Raw genomic sequence first — 22050 nt, forward strand, 5'->3', positions numbered from 1 at the left:
GAGTGACATGCCTGGAGAGGCATGGAAGCTTCCCACCCCTTCCCCAGTGCCTCACCCTGGGCGTCTCTTCCATCAGGCTGTCCCTGAGTCATATCCTTTTGTAATAAACCACTAATCTAGAAAGTGAAACATTTCCCTGAGTTCTCTGAGCCCCTCCAGAACATTCATCAAACCTGAGGAAGGGCCGTGGGAACCTCTGATCTGTTGCCTGTGGCTCAGAGCACAGGTGTCATCTGGACTTGGGGTTGGCACCTGAAGTGGGGGTGGTCTTGTGGGGCTGAGCCTGTGGGGTCTGACGCTGACTCCATGTGGACAGGGTCAGACTGGTGTGGCAGTCTGGTGTGGCAGACTTCCAGCTGGTGTCGCAGACTTCCCCTCAAGCACAGGGGGTGATCCTAAGTGTCAGAGAGAAGGGCAGAGTGTGAGCAGAGGACACACAGGAGCATGGTTGTACACACAACACCCAAAGGAACTGAGAGCAGGGTCTCCGAGAGATGTGCATACATATGGCAGCAACATCTACAACACCGAAGGGGTGGAAGTAACACAGACGTCCGCAACCTGTGGGACATCCATACAACAAAATCTCACCCATCCTTCAAGAGGAAGATCGGACACCTGCTACCGAACAGACGAACCTGGAGGACGTTATATGGCATCAGCCAGTCACAGCACGACACACACTGTGCGATCCTACTCATGGGAGTCAGGTTCCCGGAGACAGAGGGGACTGGGGGCCCCACGGGCTGGGGGCCGGGTGAAGGGGATTAGTGGTCGGCAGGAAGATGGCAAGTTCTGGATAGAAGTGGGGGACGGCTGTACACGATAAGCGCGCGCTGGCTGGGGCTGAACTGTGCGCTTGAGATTTCAGCGATGGAGACCCTCATCTTACATGCACATCACCATAGTAAAGCAAGAGGAAACCTCTTGGAGACCAGGAGCAGGGCAGGTGCGTCCTACGGAGGTGCCCAGCCAGGACAGTCAGGGGGCGGGCGGGAGGCTGACGGATAGCGCCTGGCCCCGCCCCTCAGGCACAAGCCCCACCTCATAGCTCCGTCCCCGCCCCTCGCCGGCACAAGTCCCGCCCAGCACACTTCGTTCCCGCCCCTCTCGAAGCTCCGTCTCGCGCGCAGGCCTGCCCTTCTCCGCACAAGTCCCGCCCCGCATGTCTCGTCCCCGCGCACGCCCCGCCCCCACGTGCAGCCCCGCCCGCCGGCAGAGGCCGCTGTGGCGTCCACCCAGTTGCCAGCGCCACCGCCCAGCCCGCCCCTTCGAGCCGCCTTACTCCTCCCTAAGATGGCGGCCGCGGCGCTGCTCCGGGGCGCGGCTCAGGGGCGCGGCAGCCGGGCCTGGCGCTGGCGGCTGCGTGCGACCCCGAAGCGCCGCCTCGCCCACGGTTCGAGCCGTCACGGCGGCGACCCCGCGGACGGAGCGACCTGGGCCTGCTTCCCGCTGGGCGAGCGCACCCTGGTGCGCGTGCGCGGGCCAGACTCCGCGCCGTTCCTCCTGGGGCTGCTGACCAATGAGCTGCCGCTTCCGGGTCCTGCGGACGGCGCTACCCTACCCCCGGCGCGGGCGGGCTACGCCCACTTTCTCAACATTCAGGGCCGCACGCTATACGACGTCATTGTCTACCGGTGAGAGCGGGCGTCTGCAGTACCTAAAGGGAGGGGGAAGGCGGAGGGGCGGGAGCCGGGGCGGGAACCGGGGCGGCAGCCGGGGTGGAAGCCGGGGCGGGCGGGGCCGCACGGAGGAGGGAGGAGGGAGGAGGGAGGAGGGGCGGGGACACCCAGGGGGAAAGAGGAGGGGCAGGCCGCCGGGGGAGGGAGGAGAGTCGGCCGCACCAGGCGGAGGGAGGAGGGGCAGGCCTCGGGGAGGGAGGAGAGGCGGCCGCACCCGGAGGGAGGGAGGAGGGGCAGGAGCCGGGGCGGGGCCACCCAGAGGGGCGGGGGAGGGGCGGGGCCACTCAGGGGGAGGGAGGATGGGCGGGATCCGGAGCGGGGCACCCAGGGGGAGGGAGGGAGGGGCGGGAGCCGGGCCGGGGACACACAGAGGAGAGGAGAAGAGGCGGGGACACCCGGGGGCCGGGGGGGGGAAGAGAGGAGGGGCAGGCCGCCGGGGCGGGAGGAGGGCGGGGACACACCGAGGAAAGGAGAAGAGGCGGCCGCACCCAACGGGAGGGAGGAGGGACGGGAGCCCGGGCGGGGCCGAGTCACTTAGGTGGAGAGAGAAGGGGCTGGGCTACCTAGGTGGAGGGAGGAGAGGCGGCCGCAGCCAGGGGGAAGGTCGAGGGGCAGGGGCACCCAGGGGGAGGGAAGAGGGACGGGAGCCGCGGAGTGGCAGGCCGCCTGACGGGTAGGGTGCGGATTGCTAGGGGTCACCCGGAGCCCGGGCATCTGGCGTGAACTCTCAGAGGCTGCGAAAGGATCTTCAGGGCGGGTCACTTGGGGAAGGACATGGGGGGCCTGGGCATCGAGGGGAGGACACCTGACCTGCGGCTGACTGGGCTGCTCTGGAGAGAGGGCCACCCTCCTGGGAGCCCAGCGCTGTCCAGCTTTCTGTCCCTGCCTGGTGCTCTCTGGAGTTTCTCCTTTTGGTTCATCTACTTCCTGCCTCATGGCCCCCTGTTCTGGTTTCCCAGGCGTAACACCTTGTTCTAGGGGTAGCTTGGGATTTTTGCTTTGAAAGTGGACTTTAGTTTTTGCAGCCCATTTAAGTTCACAGCATGACCGCGGGGAAGGCACAGACTCCCTCACGGCAGCGTCCTCACCTGGGGGACCCGCATTGATGCTGCAGCACCCAGGGCCCATCCTTTCGTGGGGAGGACAAGTATGGGATGACATGGACCCATCACGTGATGGCTGTCACCACCCTGACAGCCCAGCCTCCCTGTGCCCAGAGTTATCCCTCCCTTCCCTAATCCCCGAAGCCACTGGGGGGGGGGGGGATCCTTTTCCTGTCTTCGTGGTTTTCCTTTTCCAGAGCGCTGGGCACTTGGAGTCCCACAGTGCGCAGCCATCTAGGATTGGCTGCTTCCACTTAGTGATATGTGGTTAAGCCATTTCTCTTTAGCGCTGAGTGATGTCGCTTGGCCTGGATGGACTGCAGTCTCTTCACCCGTCACCTCGTGGAGGACGTCTTGGTTCTTCCAAGTTTGGGTGGTTGTGGGTAAGCTGCCGTAAACATCTGCGTCCAGGATTTTGTGTTAAGGCCCAGAAGGTCGACTGCTGGGTCGCACCGTGCAACAATGTTTGGTTTTTTGAGAAACCACCAAACACTTCCATGATGGCTGTGCGGTTTCGGGTCCCCACCAGCAAGCAATGGCTTGTTTGCAACGTGCATACTCTTTGTGGGGAGGTGCCTGTTAAGGTCTCTGGCCCATTTCTAATCGGGTTGTCTGTTTCTTGACCCTTGAACTTTTCAGTGTTCTTGTGTGTTCTGAGTGATGGCCCCTGGTCACATGTGATGTTTCAGGTCTCCTCCCCCTGCTGTCCTCGTTCCCTCTGGTGACGCTGTGTGTGTTCCTGTCCCAGCCACACGTGTGCTGTCTGGGGAGCCTTCTTCAGGCACTGGCTGCATACAAGGTGCTCTGGGTTCCGCTACGGACGGTATCGCTGGCTCTTGTGGGAAGCTCCCCAGTCTGTGTCTGCTGCTCTGCGGATCGGGTCGGTCCCCTGCTCCCTTGTTTCCAGCAGGACATGCACCTCGCCTTCCCACCTCTTTCCCTTCGTGTGGATCTCAGCAGTTCCTGGGTGGTGCAGTCTGGCCTGTGTGTGCTCAGTGGAATGTGGGGCCAGGGACACCTACTTCCAGGAACCTCCCATGTGGCTCCCATGTGGCCTCCGCTCAGTCCCCCTGCCGTGGTCTCACTCCTTGGGGCACCTCTTGGGGACCTTGGAGGGCACTATGTCCTCAGTCCTCCATGGGCACCTGGTAGGCCACTCCCCCAAGTGCCTTGGAGCACACCAGTCAGCCTGACTCAGTTCTCCAGGTACAATCCTGTTCCTGCTGGCCTCCTTGTGTCCCATACCTGCCCACACCTCACACCCTGACATCTGCCATGTCCTCGAGGGACCGTATTTGTGTGATCATAGGGTAGACACCCTGTGTTTATGGGGGTCGCAGATGACAGGGTGGTGGGTGCTGTGCAGAGAGGACATCAGACTCTTGGGGGAGGGCTTTCCTTGTGCTCTGGGCATGGGGTTAGGCGGGCCCAGGCCTCCCTTTCTGGTGTTCACACAGCCTGTGCCCTGACAGCCAGGCCAGCTGGTGAGGCCGCAGCTGTCCCCCAGCCTCCCTCTTCCTGCAGCTGCACTTGTGACCCTAGGAGGGGCAGCCATGCTTAGCAACAAGAGTGCAGGGCATGATAGACAGCGGGTGACTTTTAGAGTAAGGACGTTCTTTGCAGTGTTTGGAAGGTGCTTTTTGCTAAAGACATCGTTCACTGTTTATCTGATAAATTTACCTGGCAACACTGGCCCAGAGGCAGTGCCACCAGGCATCTGGGGACATTTGTGCTTGTGACTCAGGGCTGGGGGTGTTGGTGGTCCTGACATCGAATGGGTCAGGCCTGGCAAGCAACCCTGGGCACAGGTGCACCTCCTCCCCACCACCCCCGTTCCTCAGCTGTAGCAAGTGCAGCAGACAGTCTGATTTGGGGGCACAGGGGGGCCGGGGTGCACTCTAGCTTTGTTGGCCCCCAGGGTCTGCCTGGCGCACAGTCATGGGCACAGGTGGCCAGGGAAGTGCCTGAGCCCAGAATGGGGACCTGCTTGCCTTGACCTGCCTCAGCACCCCTGGGAACCTGGCTCCCTGACCAGGACCCTCAGAGGCTGGTGCTCCCCCACGACCTCACATTGTGCCCAGCCCTGCCTTATTCCTCCCCTGCCATCTTTCATGTTGTCTCTGAGGGTGGTTTTTACCCGAGACTTAAAATGAAAACACAGGTGCATGTGGCAGAGAACCCTAACAGTGCGGGGCGGTTTACGGTGGGAGATACCCCTTTGCTGCTTCCTCCCAACCTGCATAGACATCCGGAGCCCCGTCCTCTGAGACAGCTTTTTTTCCTTTATGACTCTTTTGAAATAATGGTGGATTCACAGGGAGCACGGGAAGGAGCAGGGAGGCCTGTGCACTCTTGCCCCAGTCCCACAGGGCGGTGTCTTGCCTCCTGGAGTCTGGGGTCACGATCAGGGGTGGGACACGGGCCACTAACAGAGCTCATGCAGGATCCCCGCAGACTTGATGCGCCAGCACGTGTGAACACACTTGCTGGTGTCTGTGCCTTGGTCACATGTGTGGCCCCTGTGACCTCGATGAGGACAGCTGTTCCATCACCACCACTGGGTCCCCTGTCCCCTGTGCAGCACACCTGCCCTTCTCACCCCAGCTCCTCTCCTGGCTTTTTACCATTTGTCTGACCCGTAGGTCACCTCGAAGTCTGACAAGTGGAACTGCTTGGGATTGGACTCACACACCTTGATACCCTGTGGTTCTGCCCACTTGTATCAGTGTGACCCATGGCTGCTGTTTGTGGTGGGAGTGGGGGTGGGGAATGTGGACACGATAGAGTGTGCACTGTAGGGTGAGCCCCCAGAGGTGGGACCCCAAGCAAGTCCTTGCTTTTCTTTCCTGTGGGGGTAACTGGTTTCTCCACGGCAGCACTTAATCCTGTACTGTCTGGGGGCACCAGCTGATGGGCTCTGAGGGAGGGGCCATGGACATCAGCTGGTGGGCTCTGTGGGAGGGGTGGGGAGCACCAGCTGGTGGGCTCTGCAGGGAGGGGTGGGTGGCACCAGCTGGTGGGCTCTGGGGGAGGGGTCAGGGGCACCAGCTAATGAGGTAAAGGGTAGAGGTCAGGGTCGCCTGCTGATGGGGCTGTGGGGGCGTGGTCAGGGGCACCAGCTGATGGATTTGAGAGGAAGGTTCTGGGGCACCAGCTAATGGGGTCAAGGGTACATGTAAGGGACACCAAGTGATGGGGTGGGATTGGGGTCACAGTAGGTGGGCTCTGGGGAAGGGGTCAGGGGCACCAACTGGTGGGCTCTGAGGGGAGAGGTGGGCGAGCACCAGTTGTTGACTCTGGGGGAGGGGTTGGGGCATCATCTAATGGGGTCAAGGGTAGAGGTCAAAAGCACCAGCTGGTGGGCTCTGGGGGAGGGGTTGGCACCAGCTGGTGGGTTCTGGGGGAGTGGTCGGGGGGCACCAGATGATGGGATCAAGGGTAGAGGTCAGCGACATCAGCTGGTTCCATGAACCCTCCCCCAAAAGTATACCAGCTGATGAGCTAGTCCAATCAGAACCAGGTGGCCTCTGGGGGAGAGGTTGGGGGCATCAGCTGGTAGGCTCTGGGGGAGCGGTTGGGGGCACCAGCTCGTGGGCTCTGGGGGAGGAGGGGTCTGGGACATCAGATAATAGGCTCTGGGGGAGGGGTTGGGGGCACCAATTGGTGGGCCCTGGGGAGGGGTCTGGGATACCAGATGTTGGGCCCTGAGGAGGGGTCTGGGACACCAGATGATGGGCCCTGGGGGAGGGGGAGGGGGTACTAGCTGGTAGTTTCTCAGGCACTCTCATGGAAGGTGTTATCCGTTCCCTTTCTGTTTCCACTGGGCTGGGGATCCTAGTCCTGTCCACATCTACGACCAGGATCTTGGTTATATACTCTTGTGGGTCCTGAACGTCTCCCCTGAGGTCCCTGTACCAGTCTCTTCTCTGTGCTGCGTGTCCCATGTGGTTAGCACACCAGGTTCCAGGGTTGCTGCTGTGGCAGTGGGGGTCCAGAGTGCAGTCAGGGTGGTTGTGGGGCCCTGACAGGGTTCCAGGGCTCTCCTTGGGAAGTGGGAGGTGGCTCTGGGCAGACTGTATGTGGCCTCACAGCACATCCCCTCGGCTCTGTCCGCTGCTTGGTGTCCCACCTACCCCCCAGCCTGCCCCCCATCGTGAGTGCTGAGGGCACCCACCTCAGACCCTTGGCTTCTATGGGCCAGAGGAGGCAGGTCCTGGTCCTGTGAGGCTGCCTGCAGCTCTCCCCCTCACGTGGAGGACCAGACCAACAGCACTGTGGTCCCCGGACCTGGGTCCCACCTGCCCAGCCACGGCCTGTCTTCCACCAAGTGGACCGCTCCCTGTGGTTCGCACCCCGGGTAGGGAGGGTCCCGCAGCAGACCTGGGGTCTGGAGCACGGTGGGTGGAGAGCGGTGGCCCCAGGCCAACCCTCAGGAGCCCCTGCCCCTACCTGCAGGCTCCCAGAGCATGAGCTCGCTGAACAGGCGCCCGCTTTCCTCCTGGAGTGTGACAGCGCGGTGCTGGGCGCCCTGGAGACACACCTGGCACTGTACAGGATCCGGCGGAAGGTCGTGGTGGAGCCGTGCCCCGAGCTGCGTGTGTGGGCTCTGCTGCCTGACTGCCCCGAGGAGGTCTGTGGGGCCGCGCCGTTGCGGGAGCGGACTGACAGAACCAGCGTCCTCACCCCCGACCCCCGGACCGCCCGCATGGGCTGGCGGCTTCTCATCCGGGATGAGGGCCTGGTGCCGGTGCCCAGAGGCCGGCTCGGAGACCCCCGGGATTATCACAGACACCGGTACCAGCAAGGTAGGGACGGGGTGGGGCTGTGCTGGTGGGGGCGGGGGGAGGGCTCAGGCGCTGTGTCCAGTGTTGGCCCTTCTCCACGAGCCCACCATCCCCCAGCCCCCGAGGAGGCTTTAGCCTTCAGAGAGCTTCTTCTCTCCCACCCCACAGGCGTTCCTGAGGGGGTCCGGGACCTGCCCCCAGGAGTGGCCCTGCCCCTGGAGTCCAACCTGGCTTTCATGAATGGTGTCAGCTTCAGTAAGGGCTGCTACATAGGCCAGGAGCTGACCGCCCGCACCCACCACATGGGCGTCATCCGCAAACGCCTGTTCCCAGTGCAGCTGTTGGGGCCTGTCCCTGAGGATGGCATCGCTCTGGGCGCCCCAGTGCTCACCGAGTCGGGTCAGGCCGCCGGCAAGTACAGGGCTGGCCAGGGGGATGTGGGCCTCGCCTTGCTGCGGGCAGAGAAGATTAAGGGCCCTCTCCACATCAGGACCTCCAACAGCGGCCAGGTGGCCCTGACTGTGTCTGTACCGGACTGGTGGCCCACAGTCGCCAAGTAGCCAGGAAGGACGTCCCTCTGCTCCTGCAGCCCTGGGGCTGCCAGGGTGCCCTGGAGGGCTCTGTCCATCTGCTGCACTCTGCAGGCTGGCCTCCTAGCTCCCAGGGCTGCAGGTGTGGTTGGCTTGTGTTTCCCGCCCACCGTGCTTCCCAAAGAGGGTCCCACGGGCAGCTGTGGCTGTCATCCCTTGCTGCTCTGTGGCTGTGAGCTGCAGGAGTCCTCCTGGGGACCCAGGAGGAGGAGCCAGCCCTTCACGTGCCCCTGTGCCAAGGTGAGCTGCAGTTTCCCTCCGATGGGGAAGGACAGGGTCCCAGCTGTGTGGGTTTGGAGGTGGTTCATCTATTGGCTGAGGACAGGACGGTCCAGAGCCTTGTCCCCAGGCTGCCTGCATTCCTCTCCATCTGGGGTTGGCTGAAAGGGCAGGTGGGCCCTGGGAACTGGTGTGCCATGTGCTGGCTGTGGGACACCCTGTGAATTTCACATGGGGGCCCCACTTGTGCACCAAGGTTTCTGCTGCGCCCCTCCCCCTCCACCCCAGGAGCTGCCCTGGGGTGGGACAGCAGGGCTCTGACAAGGAAGAGCTTCTGCTTGGTTTACTTGCTGCTTTTCTGAGGCGTGGCTATGTTTTCACAGTAAGAGGTTGACTTTCTTCTCTTCTTGAAACCACTGACTTGCACTGTCCCATGCAATGTGAATCTCATGGTTAGGGGTGTCCCGCGTGATGCCCTGGAGTGGCTATTAAAGTGTGACGCACAAGCAGCATGTGTGGAGCTCTGGTTTCATTTTGGGTGGAAGGTGCTGGGACTCCGTTTTGGGTAGAGCAGATACACCGAGAGCACTCCAGGTGAAGTACGCCAGCAGAGTCCCAGGAAGAGGCCTTGTTCTGGGACAGCAAGGGAGCTCCAAGTCTGCGGTGGATGGCGTGGCTTGCCTTCGTATCCACGGAGGGGAGAGGCTAACAGGAAACCGAGTTAGTGCCAGCATCTGGGCCCTCACGGGGCGATTCACTGGCAAGTATGCACTGCCCTCCCTCAGCCCCCACTGGCGGGTCTCCAGGCCAACACTCAGACCTCACATCAGGACTTTGTCTCCTGTCCAGCTGCAGACTGTGCAGCGCCCCTCTGCATGTGACCTGGGGCCTGGGAGCCAGCCTTGCACAGTGGGTGTGTGCCTGTGCCCAGCACCTGTGCTGTGCTGGACGTGCTTGGGCTCCTCACAGTCCGTGGACCCACCCGCCGAGTGGGTACCTGGAGTCCCATGCCGGGAGCCGAGAGAGTAACCGGGAGGGAGGCTGGCCACTGTGGCGGAAAGCTCCAGCAGCTGCCCAGTGAGATGCTGCCTTCCAGATCGTGTGTCCCCTACTGTCCTTAGGCATCCAGGTCATTGGGACCTGAGACACTCTGTTCAGTCTGAGTTCTACCTCAGGGATCATAACCGAAAGCTGCTGTCCAAAACAAGTGTTCCTTTGCTGGACAGACCTTGTCACTCCTCACAGAATCACCAGGGCTTCCAAGAGTCTGCGGCTTTCAGAGGCTGTAAGGTGCGCTGCCCAGTGTACATGCCAGGGGACCAAGGGGTCCCATTGAGGTTTGATGCTTACATCTGCTTGTCTCCATGTTCATCAATGTCGAGCTCCAGGAGGACAGTGCAGGCACTTGGGAAGCCCCTTGCTGGTTCTTGGGTCCGCCTCAGTTTGTTTGTAAGAAGTACGGAATTCCAGGAAGCAAGTGGTCTTATGCTCTGCCCCAATGCCCTGAGAGTGTGGCCAGTGGGCAGATGGCAGAGGGCACTGGGTTCTGGAGACCTGGCCCTCCTGGGGGAGCCCCCTGCCCCCACTGTGAAGCTGGTTAAGACATGCTTCCCCCAACGTTTCATCATGAGCACCCCACACGGAACGTGAGAGTTTGCTGTGAGCACTGGTGCACGTGCCCGATGACACCCCACTTGCCAGACCCCATCACCTGGCCCCCCCTCAGCCTTGGTTGTGTTTTGCTGCATTTCCAACAAACTGGCAGACCTCACACCCTCCTATTGCCTTCCTCATCATCAACGTCTTTTGTTCCCTGGGAGGTAAAATTTGGCTACCATGAAATGCACCAATCTTGCTATTTCCTGGATTGTGTGGAGTGCATATGGCTGTGCACCCAAGACTGGAGGAAGGTCTGGAACATTCTGTCCCCGGGCAGCACTCACCAGCCTGTCCCGGCCAGTCCCTGTGCCCCAGCTGCCACAGATGTGCAGAGCCTGGGGCTTCAGGTGGGGTGCTGCCTGGCGGGTGGCTGGACCATGGTGAGCATCTCTGAGTCCTCCTGTGGGAGCGAGCCCTTTGTGGACACATGCCTCATCTGGGGTGGGATCACAGAGCTGCGGGTAGGGGGAGGTCCCCAGTAAGGAGCTGTCTGTGTTCTCTGGGTGACCTGGCGACTGTTCCGTTTCCTGCTTCAGCCAGCAGCATGGCCTTGCCACCATGTGGTGTGGTCAGCCTTCGTAATTTCCACGTGGAGACTTGGTGTTTAGATTTCAGTCATCGTGGGTGGATGCCTGCCTGTGTCTCAGGGACGGTGGGGAGCCCCATCCACTCTCTATGGTCTGGGCACCCGGACAGTTCAGGGTCCCTGGCTCCACTTTCTTCCCAGAGGATGTTGATCTAGTGTGGTCACGTTCGTGTTTGCGGGAAAAATGAGTGATTTCCAAAGGTTTTGTTTTGTGTCAGCCCTCAAAGGGAGGAGATGGTCAGGGAAGGTCAGCAGCCAGCCAGCAGGGACCCTGTTGATTAACAGAATGTTCTGGAGACTGCTGAGTCCTGGGCTACCTTTCACTCTCTCATCTGTTCACTCAGAGGCTTACTAAGCGCCCACCAGCCATGAACTAAAGCACAAAGTATGCTGGGTTGTGTTAGCTTTTCTGTGATTAAGCTGGGAACAGGGCAGGCTGTGTGTGGAGGTGGGGTGCATTAGGGGGATGGGTGTGTGTGGGGTCAGAGCACATTGGGAGACTGGGTGCACTGAGAGGATAGGCTGTGTGCAGAGTCGGGGAGCACTGGGGCCCTGGGCTCATGTGCAGTGGGGTACATTGGGAAGATAGGCTGTGTGCAGGGTTGGGGCACATTGGGTGGCTGGGCTCATGGGCATTGGGACACCTTGGGAGCTTGGACTGTGTGCAGGGTCGGTGGCACTGGGTGGCTGGGTACATTCAGCATGGGGTCAAGCATTTGTGGTGGCTGTGTCCAGACAGAGGGCCCACCGTGGGGGAAAGATCCTGACCAATACCGCACCTCGCATGCCCTTCAAAGAGCTGAGGCCAGTGTGGCTAGGGGCAGGGCTCTTGGGAAGGGGTGTGGGCAAAGGGCAGGATCCTGAGTCCTCAAGGGGCAGAGGTAGAGTAGGGCAGAGTTTAGGGGCAGTGTGGGAGAGCGGCTGTTGCCATGCAGGGCAGGAGCTGCGGGAGGGTTTGTGGTGAGTGGGGGCATGGGGACAGGGTTCCCTGGTGAGGAGTCAGGGGCTTAGACCTTATCTAAAGCATGGGGTTTGGAGGAATGGGGGACGCTGCCTAGGGCTGCCCCCTGGGTGGAGGGCAGTAGGGTGTCAGGTGGCCTGGAAGTTCTGAGCACAGGAGGTGTGGCAGGATGAAGACCAGTGGGGGCCATGGGACTCACAGGTCCTCTCTGGACCTGCCTCAGGTCCCCCCACACCTTGTGTGGACCTCTGGCTTAATGGGAACTGTTAACGAGGTCATCGCCACCACCAGGTCCCACTTCCCTGTTCCCCAGCACCCCTCCCACGGGGACTGCACATCCCCCAGCCACCCCCTCCCGTGGAGACTGTTTGCAAGTACCCCAGCCCCGCCCCCAGCCCCTGGTGTGGGGACTGTTTGCAGGATCCCCCCCCCCAGTACCCCCCATGGGGACTGTTTGCAGGTCCCCCAGCCACTCCCCTTCCGTGGGGATGTTTGCAGGTCCTCCAGCACCCCTCCTCCCTGGGACTGTTTGTAGGTCCCCCAGCCTCCCCCCACCCCCTGGGTACTGTCTGCAGGGTCCCCCCCCAGCACCCCCCTGCCCTTTGGGGACTATTTACAGGGTACTCCCCCAGCCCCGCAGTGGGGACTGTTTGCAGGTCCCCCAGCCTCCCCCCACCCCGCGGGGACTGTTTGCAGGGTACTCCCCCAGCCCCGCAGTGGGAACTGTTTGCAGGCTCCCTCCCCAGCTCCCCACTTCTGCCCCCCGTGGGAACTGTTTGCACCCAGACCCCCGTTGGGGACTGTTTGCAGGGTACACCCTCAGCCTTCCCCCCGCCGTGGGGACTGTTTGCAGGGTCCCCCCCAAGCCTCGCGGTGGGGACTGTTTGCAGAACCCCCGCGGTATCACACAGGACCCGCTGGCCTCATGCAGCCCCTCTTGCACGCGCGGTCCGCGCGCCCATGAGTTGTTAGTCTTATCACCAGGGGGCGCTGCTGTGTCTCGTGAGGTTGCTTTGTGTCCTTATCTCCTCGCGCAGCTTGGTGTAGTGGTCTGTCACGCTCTGTTCCAGCCCCGCGGGGGCGGGGACGTTTGGGTGGTGCATGTTCACTCCGGGCTGTGTGCGCACGGTTTCCGTGTCCCTGGGATGCGGGCCCGGGAGAGGCCAGGCTGCCTCACGTGGTGGTGGCGGCAAGCTTATTGTCCCAGGAGTTGCACGTTTTCCCAGCACTGCTGCACCGCAGTGCGCTCCGGGGGGAGGGGGGGGACCCCGTTTCCTGCCTCCTGCCCAGCATCCGGGGGCGGGGAGTGTTCTAGCTGCCCCCATAGGTGTGTGGTGCTGGTTTTGGTCTGAACTTCCCCCGCGGCTCCTGGGTGCATTCACTGGTGGAACGCCTCCTCGGCACTGGGGTACAGGCCCTCCTCCCTTGTCCGAGGCCAAGGGTACTCACGACCTGCGGCAGGTGCCGCAGATACTGCCACCTTGCTTCTGGGGGACCATGGCCCATCAGTAGGCAACTTGGCATGCTGTGCGCTTGGTTCACGGACGCCTGATGTCAGGCACAACACTACCCGACCCGCAGTCAGCGGATGAGGCCCAGGGTGGCCTTCTTGCACTGAGGACCACCAGATGGCTCTGCATCCTCCGCGCTCCTGGGCAGTGTGAGTAGGGAAACCACCAGCAAAGGTCCAGAAGTGCAGGCGGCATGGCCCTGAGCCAACCACCTTAGAAGGGGAAGAGGACACTGGTTTCAGTGTGGAACAAAGCACCCGCCCCAGCTCGGTCTCACCGCTCTGAGCCTATAAGCAAGGACGACTGATAAGGGGTCACAGACACACCGGACCAGCGGGCCAACTTGCACCTACAGAGGCCAGAGGAATGAGGGTCGGCTGTGGTTTGCAGATACTTTCTCCCTGGATAGCTAGACCTGCCATCCTTGCACACAACAGAAGCTTTAGGTTTTGACCTGGTGCAATTATCAGTGCTTCCTTTTTTATTTCCTTGTTTTTTGGCATCTCTGTTGTGGAGACAATAGTAGTTTATAGTTTCATTTTATTTTTTAAATTTACTTTGAGAGAGAGAAAGAGTGCGCACGTGCACGAGCGGGGGAGGGCCGGAGAGAGAGAATGCCATGCTGTCAGCACAGAGCCCGACATGGGGCCGGAACCCACGAACTGTGAGATCATGACCTGAGCCGCAGTCAGACGCTTAAGCGACCGAGCCACCCAGGCGCCCCTGGTTTATAGTTTCTGTTGCTTTTGGCCTTAGGGCAATGCTGGCCTCACAGATGAGGTAGGAGGTGTCTTCGTGCTCTGCCTCCTGACAGGCTGCGGAGGTGGTGTTGTTTCTCCCCGAGATGTGTGGTGGAATTCACCCATGAACCCCACTGGGCCTGGTGCTTTCTGTCGTGGAAGGTTGTTAGCTACCAGTAGATAGAGGCCCATTTGTGCTATTTGTCCTTCAGAGGGTGTTGGCAGGTGGCAAGTCAGGCAATTGGCCTGTTATACTTGGGTTATCAGCTTTGGGGCACAGGGTTGTGCACCATATTCTTGTTATCCTCTAACGTCCGTGGGGCCCATAGTAATGCCCCTTCTCTCCCTCGCCTCTCATGTATTTGTTGATTCATTTGTTTAGCATATTTATTTTTCACCAAAGTGTAGTTGCCACTTAGCGTTACATTGGCCTCAGCTGTGTGCCACACTGATCCAGCTCCTCTGCCCCTTACACTGTGTTCCCCACCCCACCCACACTACCACAGAGCCACTGACTATTCTCTGTGCTGTGCCTTTCATCCCTGTGACTTCCTCGTGCCATACAGGAAGCCTGGATCTCCCACTTCCCTTCACCCATTTTCCCCTCCCCTCTGGCAGCTGTCTGTGTGTTCTCTGTATTTGTGGTTCTGTTTCTGCTTTTTGTTTGTTTCTCAAATTCTATGTAGGCATGAAGTCATATGGTATTTGTCTGTCTCTGTCTGACTTATTTCACTTAACATATTACACTCTGGCTCCATCCGTGTCCTTGCAGATGGCGAGATCTCATCCTTTTTTGTGGCTGCATACTATTGCACTGTCTCATGTATCCATCCCTCTGTGGATAGACCCTTGGGCTGCCTCCACATCTTGTCTGTCATAAACACTACTGCACAAGACACAGGGGTGCATTTGTCTTTTCTGATCAGTGTTTCACCCTCTGTGGGTAAACGCCCCATCGTGGTATATTGATGTCCACTCTACCTTTTACGTATGACACTTCTGGGGTCAGGTGCAGGAGCTCTTTGCCGAGGCCCTAGATTCTGAAGGTTTTCTCCAAGATCTTTACAGTTTCTGTTGTGTGTTTAGGTCCATGGTTTGAACCAGTTTGGTGAACATGAGGTGTGGGATTTGGGGGAAGGTGCCCAGCACCATCTGTTGAAAAGGCTCCTCCCTTGGGTTGTGTTTGCACCACTGACAGGGGCCAGGAGGGCATGTCTGCGTGGATCCCCATGTGGGCCCCCGTGTGTGCCCCATCCCACTCATCTGTGTGGCTCTCTGCCACACCACGCCTCTTGATTCCTGTGGCTGCACGTGTGCTGGACGTCAGGCACAACGGTTCTTCTACCTTCTTTTTCAAGATGTTTAGGCCTTCTAGGGCCTGCGCCTTTCCATATGAATTTTGGATTAAGTGTGTGCCTACAAGAAGCCTTGTGGTGGTTTCCCTTCTCCCCTTCCTTTCCCTTCCCTTCCCTTCCCTTCCCTTCCCTTCCCTTCCCTTCCCTTCCCTTCCCTTCCCTCCCCTCCCCTCCCCTCCCCTCCCCTCCCCTCTCCCTTCCCTTCCCTTCCCTTCCCTTCCCTTCCCTTCCCTTCCCTTCCCTTCCCTTCCGTCTCCTCCCCTCCTATTCCCTCTTCTCCCCTCCCCTTCCCTCTCCTTTCCTTTCCTTTCCCTTCCCTCCTTCCCTTCCCTCCCGTCCCCTTCCCTCTCCTTCCCTTCCCTTCCCTTCCCTTCCCTTCCCTATCCTCTCCTTCTCCTTCCCTCCTTCCCTCCCCTCCCCTCCCCTCCCCTCCCCTCCCCTCCCCTCCCCCTCTCCTCTCCTCTCCTTTCCTTCCCTCCTCCCTCCCTCCTTGCTGTTCCCTTCCCTACCCTTCCCTCCTTCCTCCTGCCTCCTTCTTCCCTCCCTTCCTTTCTCCTTCCTCCCTCATCCCTCCTCCTTTCTTCTCCCTCCCTCCCTTCCTTCCCTACCCTTCCCTCCTCTTTCCTCCCTCCCTCCTTCCTCTTCCCTCCCCTTCCCTTCCCTCCCCTCCCCTTCCTTCCTCCTTCCTCCTCCCTCCCTCCCCTTCCCCTTTTTCTCTCCCTCCCTCCCTCCCTTCCTTCTTTCTTGTCTTGAAGCATGGTGATTACTGTGTAAAAGAGGACTATGAATTTCTCTACCTACACTAACGAATAAATTCTCTTCAAGGCAGTTTTACTTTGGCGTAGAATTCAGGTATGCACACTAGCTCATCTAAGTACCTTTGCAAACACATGGAAGAACTTCTGAGTGCAGGCCTTGTGCTGGGTGCTGGAAATCTAGCGGTGGACAGTTGGCACACACGGCGTTTTCAGCCCATGCCACTTGTTGTGAATGGACTCTTTGTATTGGTAGACTCTCTGTACAGCTGATCAGTTTGGCGCTACCTTATTTTGTAGTAGTTGAATATTGGAAATTAAGAGGCTTGTCCTGTATCAGTAAAAATTTGTGTTGGGGGCACCTGGGGGGCTCAGTTGGTTAAGCGTCTCACTCTTGATGTTGGCTCAGGTCATGATCTCATGGTTCATAAGTTTTAGCCCCAAGTTGGGCTCTGTGCTGACAGTGCAGAGCCCGCTGGGGAGTCTCTCCCTCTCTCTGCCCCTCCCCTCTCACTCTCTGTGTCTCTCTCTAAAATAAATAAATAAACATTAAAAAAATTTGTGTTGGAATGCATCACCTCCATGCAGGGTCTGATGTTATCACCTGAAGCACTGAAGATGTCAAGCACAAGACAGAGTGACTGAAGGTCTGAAAGACTCGAGTGATGATTTAGGAAAATCTCTGACCCACAAGGCATAATTGTAAACAGTATTTTCCAATATATAATGGGGAAGACTGTGAACTAAGTTTTTCAGCTTAGACTTTTCTGCTAAGGAACCTATCTATAGTATTCATGTAGTTATGTTATGTTATGTTATTAGGTAGGCTTCCCACCCAACGTAGAGCCCAATGCAGGCTTGAACTCATGGCCCTGAGATCAAGACCTGAGCTGAGATCGAGTCCGATGCTTGACCAACTGAGACTCCCAGGCACCCCTACCATATTTATTGTAAATGTAACTCATAGTAAAATTGTGATTCCTTCTCCAGAAATTTACTTTATGGCTAGAGGTAAGACAGGGGGTGGACAGTCCGTAGAGAGGAGTCCCCGATGGGGGGGAGGGGACACAAGGGAGATGGTGACTTGGCCTGTAAGTTGGGTCCTCACGGGTAGGTTTTGTCCTAAAGGGAAGGGGACAGACGGTGTGGATGATGGGCTGCAGCAAACCTTGAAGCTCTGCCAGGCTCTCAGAGGCGGAGAACCAGCAACAAAAATTCAGACCTAGAGCCATCCACTGAAACTTCACCCTCCTGGGGAGAATGGAGTCAGATGCCAAAGCTGAATTCTATAAATGACATACAGTGCCATGTAGGGTGAGAGAGGGGGAGGGGGAGGGGGGTAGATCAAGCAGGGGTCAGGAGAGAGGAGGAGGGAGGGGAGGTGGATCAAGCAGATGGCAGGAGAGGGGTAGGGGCGGGGAGCTGGATCAAGCAGGTGGCAGGAGGGGGGTGTGGGGGCAAGGAGGTAGATCAAGCAGGTGTCAGGAGAGGGGGAGGGAGGAGGGGAGGTGGATCATGCAGGTGGCAGGAGGTGGGGGCAGGGTGGTAGATCAAGCAGCTGGTAGGAGGGTCGTGGGGACAGAGAGGTGGACAGGCACCTGGCAATAGCCTCCTGGAGAGTGCGTGCACCTGTGTGTTATGAGCAGGGGCACAGAGGCAGGGCTAAGATGTGTAGGAATTCAGACTCACAGAGCATCAGTGTCAGGCTGCGATGGGTTAAGAAGCCTGCGGATCTGCAGGGGTTGTGCGATCTGGGACTTCTACAGTCTTCAGTTAGCTCTACCCACTTTAAGACCATGGCTGATCTTTCTTCCGCTGCATTGACTGACTGGTTTGGAGAGCATTGCCCTGTTCTGTGAAGCTAGGTGATGGCTGTGGCCCCAGGGCTCACAGACAAGGAAAGGCAAGGGCTGGAAAAGATACTCTGTGGGAATGGGAAACGAAAGGGAGCCTGGGACAAAGCAGACTCAGGAGACCCAGAAGGCCACCGCGTGTCCTGTCAGGGGGCCATGGCACTGTTGAGTGTGTATGCACCCAGCACTGGAGCACAGAACAAGCACTAGAAGGTTCCCAGGGAGGGACACAGTAAACACCAGTGGGGGCCTCATCTCCAAGCTCCACAGTGGACAGATGGTCCACACAGCAGCTGGCCTGCAAACAGTGCGCCTGACCTGTTCCCCAGGCCACATGGATCCAGCACACAGATTCTCTCTCCATGGTGCCGTCTTGGGACATGCATGTTTTACTGGGGCACAGTTAACTTTTATCAGCATCTTTAAGGTGTGTGCATTTACCATGCTTAAAAAATCTGCACCACCCTAAAGGTCATGACGCTGTGACCCTACTACATTGGTTTCTTCTTTCTTTCTTTCTTTCTTTCTTTCTTTCTTTCTTTCTTTCTTTCTTTCTTTCTTTCTTTCTTTCTTTTAAAAGATATAGAAGATTTTATTTTTTATTTATTTTTATATTAAATATAATTTATTGTCAAATTGGTTTCCATACAACACCCAGTGCTCATCCCAACAGGTGCCCTCCTCCCTCCCCATCAGCCACTTTCCCCTCTCCCCCACCCCCAATCTGCCCTTAGTATGTTCTCAGTCCTTAAGAGTCTCTTATGGTTTGCCTCCTTCCCTCTCTATAACTTTACTTTTTCCCCCTTCCCCTCTCCCATGGTCTTCTGTTAAGTTTCTCAAGATCCACATATGAGTGAAAACATAGTGTATTTGTCTTTCTCTGCCTGACTTATTTCACTTAGCATAAGACCCTCCGGTTCCATCCACGTTGCTGCAAATGGCCAGATTTCACTCTTTTTACATTGGTTTCTGATACTTCTGCAGTTGTTCTTGCCATACTGACATTGTGGTTTTGGGGTTTTTTGTTTTTGTTTTAAAAATTTTTTTAATGTTTATTTTTGAGAGAGAGAGAGGGCAAGGGAGGGGAAGAGAGAGAGGAGACACAGAATCTGAAGTAGGCTCCATGCTCCTAACTGTCAGCACAGAGCCTGATGTGGGGCTTGAACCCACGAACTAGGAGATCATGACCTAAGCCAACTAAGCCACCCAGGTGCCCCAGGATTTTTTTTTTTAAGTGTATTTATTTATTTTGAGAGGGAGAGAGCATGGAAGGGACAGAGAGGGAGACAGAGAATCCCAAGCAGGCTCTGAACTGTCAGCACAGAGCCAGATGCAGGGCTCAGACCATGAATTGGCAGAAGTCGGATGCTCAGCCAACTGAGCCACCTGGGTGCCCCCCACACTGAGGCTTTGAGGCTTTAATCCTCCTCAGACAGATGTGAGTGAGTGGTGTGAGGTAGGGGTCAGCTTTAACACAGACTTCCACATTATCCCTTGTGGATGGCCACTTGTCCCAGTGCTGCCCACCGAACCATCCTTCTTTCCCTTGTCCCTGTGTCTGTCCGAACCTGGGCTGGTACCATGTCATCTTAATTTCTGCATCTTGGCGATTGTTCTTGGGAACTGGTGTGGCCCTAGAGCAAGCCAAGATGTTGAGAGAGCACCCAGGCCATTCTTTTCTAGAATCAAAGTATAACTGACATACAAGATGACATGAGTTCCAGGCGTACAACATGATGGTTTGATATTTGTAGGTACTGTGAAGTGATCGCCACGGGACGTCTAGGTGACATCATCACCACAGTTACTTACAGGGCTTTTTTCCTTGTGAGTAGAACTTTGAAGAACTACTCTCTTAGCAGTATTCAAATGTGCACTACAGTGTTCCTCCCTAGGGTCACCATGCTATACGTTATGTCCCCAGGACTGGTTCATTTCATGACTGGAAGTTTGTGCCTTTTGTCCACCTTCACCCATTTCATTCCCCTCCCCACTTTTGTCAACTACCCGTCTGTTATCTGTTCTCTGTATCTATGCGTTTCTTTGTTTTTCTTTGCTTAAGGTTTTTTTTTTTTTTTTTTTTTTAAGATTCCACCTATAAGTAAAGTCCTGTAATTGAGAACTAAATGTCTGTGTTAGACTTATATCACTTAGCATAATGCCCTTGAGGTTCATTCATGTTGTTGGAGGTGAAAAGTTTCCATTCTTTTTATAAATGAGTACTATTCCCTTGTATATATACACCACATCTTCTTTATCCATTCATCAGTCTATGGACACTTGGGCTGTTTCCCTGTCTTGGTTGTTGTCAATAACGTGATATAAACATTGGGGTGCAGATATCTTCTCAATGTAGTGCTTTAATTTCCTTTACATAAATACCCAGAAATGGATACTAGGTCATATGGCATTTCTAGTTTTAATTGAGGACCCTCTATGCTGCTTTCCACAGTGGCTGCACCAGTTTTCATTCTTACCACTGGTGTGGAAGGATTCCTTTTTCTCCACATCCTCACCAATGCTTGGCATTTCTCATCTTTTTGGTAATAGCCACTCTAACAGGTGTGAGGTGATATCTCATTGTGGTTTTGATTTGTATTTCCCTGATGATTCATGGTGTTGGGCATCTTTTCATGTGCTGTTAGCCATCTGGATGTCTCCTTTGGAAAAGTGTCTATTCAGATCCTCTGCTCACTTTTTAATCATACTGTCTTTTTGTTTGTTTGCTATTGAGTTATATTTATTTTTTATTTTTTTAAATGTTTATTTTTGAGAGAGAGTGTGCACATACGTGAGGGCAGGGGAGGGGCAGAGAGGGAGGGAGAGAGAGAGAGAATCCCAGGCAGGCTCCACGCTGTCAGCATAGAGCCCGACATGGGACTCAATCCCATGAGAACCATGAGATCATGACCTGAGCTGACATCAAGAGTTGGATGCTCAACCAACTGAGCCACCCAGGTGTCCCAAGTTATATTCATTGTTTTATATATTTTGGATATTAACTCGTTATCAGATATATGAGTTGCAAATAGCTTCTCCCCTATCATAGGCTCCCTTTTCATTTTGTTGATGGTTTCCTTTGCTGTGCAGAAGCCTTTTAGTTTGATGTAGTCTATTCCCTTGATATGTGTCTACTTTCATGCCAGTACCATACTGTTTTGACTACTGTAGCTTTTTAATACAGTTTGAAATCAGGAAGTCCAATGACTCCAGCTTTGTTATTTTTCTCAAAATTGCTTTGGCTATTTATGGTCTTTCATGCTTCCATACAAATTTTAGGATTGCTCTTTTTCTGTGAAAAGCACCTTTGGATTTTTAATAGAGATTGCATAGAATCTGTAGATTGCTTTTGGTAGTATGCAGATTTTAATGATATTAATTCTTCCAATCCATGAGCATGGTATCCATTTCCATTTATTTGTGACTTCAGTTTTTCTTTTCTTTTTTTTAAATGTTCTTAGTCTTTATGTTTGAGAGAGAGAGAGAGAGAGAGCAAGCAGGGGAGGAACAGAGAGAGAGGAGACACAGAATCCAAAGCAGTCTCCAGGCTCCGAGCTGTCAGCACAGAGCCCGATGCAGGGCTCGAACCCACAAACCGTGAGTTCATGACCTGAGCTGAAGTCAGATGCTCAACCCACTGAGCCACCCAGGCGCCCCTCATTTTTTCTTTTTTAATCAATGACTTACAGTTTTCAGTGTACACATCTTTCACCCTCCTTGGTTAAATTTATTCCTGGGTATTTTATTCTTTTTTGATTCAATTGAAATTAGATTGTCTTATTACTTTCCCTTTATGATAGTTTGTAATTAGTGTATAGAAATGAACAGATTTCTGTGTATTGGTTTTGTGTCCTGTGACTTCACGAATATCTTGGCTCTTGGTGCTTTGCTGCTCCATGTGAATTTGAGTCAGACTGACTGCTGTCTGTTCTCACACATACTCTTACACACACACGATAGCATTTGACCAGCATTGCATTAAATTTGTCAAGTTGAGAAACTGTTATCCTAGTGCTACTGAATTTTCAAGCCCATGGACATCTTCACATATGTCTTCATGTATTTAAGTCAACTTTAATGTCTTTCACAACAGTTGTATCATTTTCCTAAAGTTCTTACATATTTGTTTTATTTATCCACGTACTCTTAAAAATGACTGCATTACTGGGGCGCCTGGGTGGCTCAGTTGGTTAAGTGTCCGACTTCGGCTCAGGTCACGATCTCACGGTTCGTGATTTCGAACCCCACGTCC

The 22050-nt window shown here is 56.1% G+C and overlaps 1 protein-coding gene across 1 annotated transcript; it reads left to right on the plus strand.

The window, feature by feature from the left end:
* The first annotated feature begins 1070 nt into the window (after positions 1-1070).
* Positions 1071-8887, plus strand: IBA57 (iron-sulfur cluster assembly factor IBA57). The gene is made up of 4 exons (XM_086707082.1): positions 1071-1153; positions 1263-1637; positions 7241-7590; positions 7738-8887. The coding sequence occupies exons 2-4, from the start codon at positions 1297-1299 to the stop codon at positions 8127-8129; spliced, it is 1083 nt and encodes a 360-aa protein (XP_086563208.1). The 5' UTR covers positions 1071-1153; positions 1263-1296; the 3' UTR covers positions 8130-8887.
* Positions 8888-22050: the final 13163 nt, after the last annotated feature.

The sequence above is a fragment of the Puma concolor genome, chromosome A1 (assembly GCF_028749965.1).
Source record: "Puma concolor isolate L17-30 chromosome A1, mPumCon1.1.hap2, whole genome shotgun sequence".
Taxonomy (NCBI): domain Eukaryota; kingdom Metazoa; phylum Chordata; class Mammalia; order Carnivora; family Felidae; genus Puma; species Puma concolor.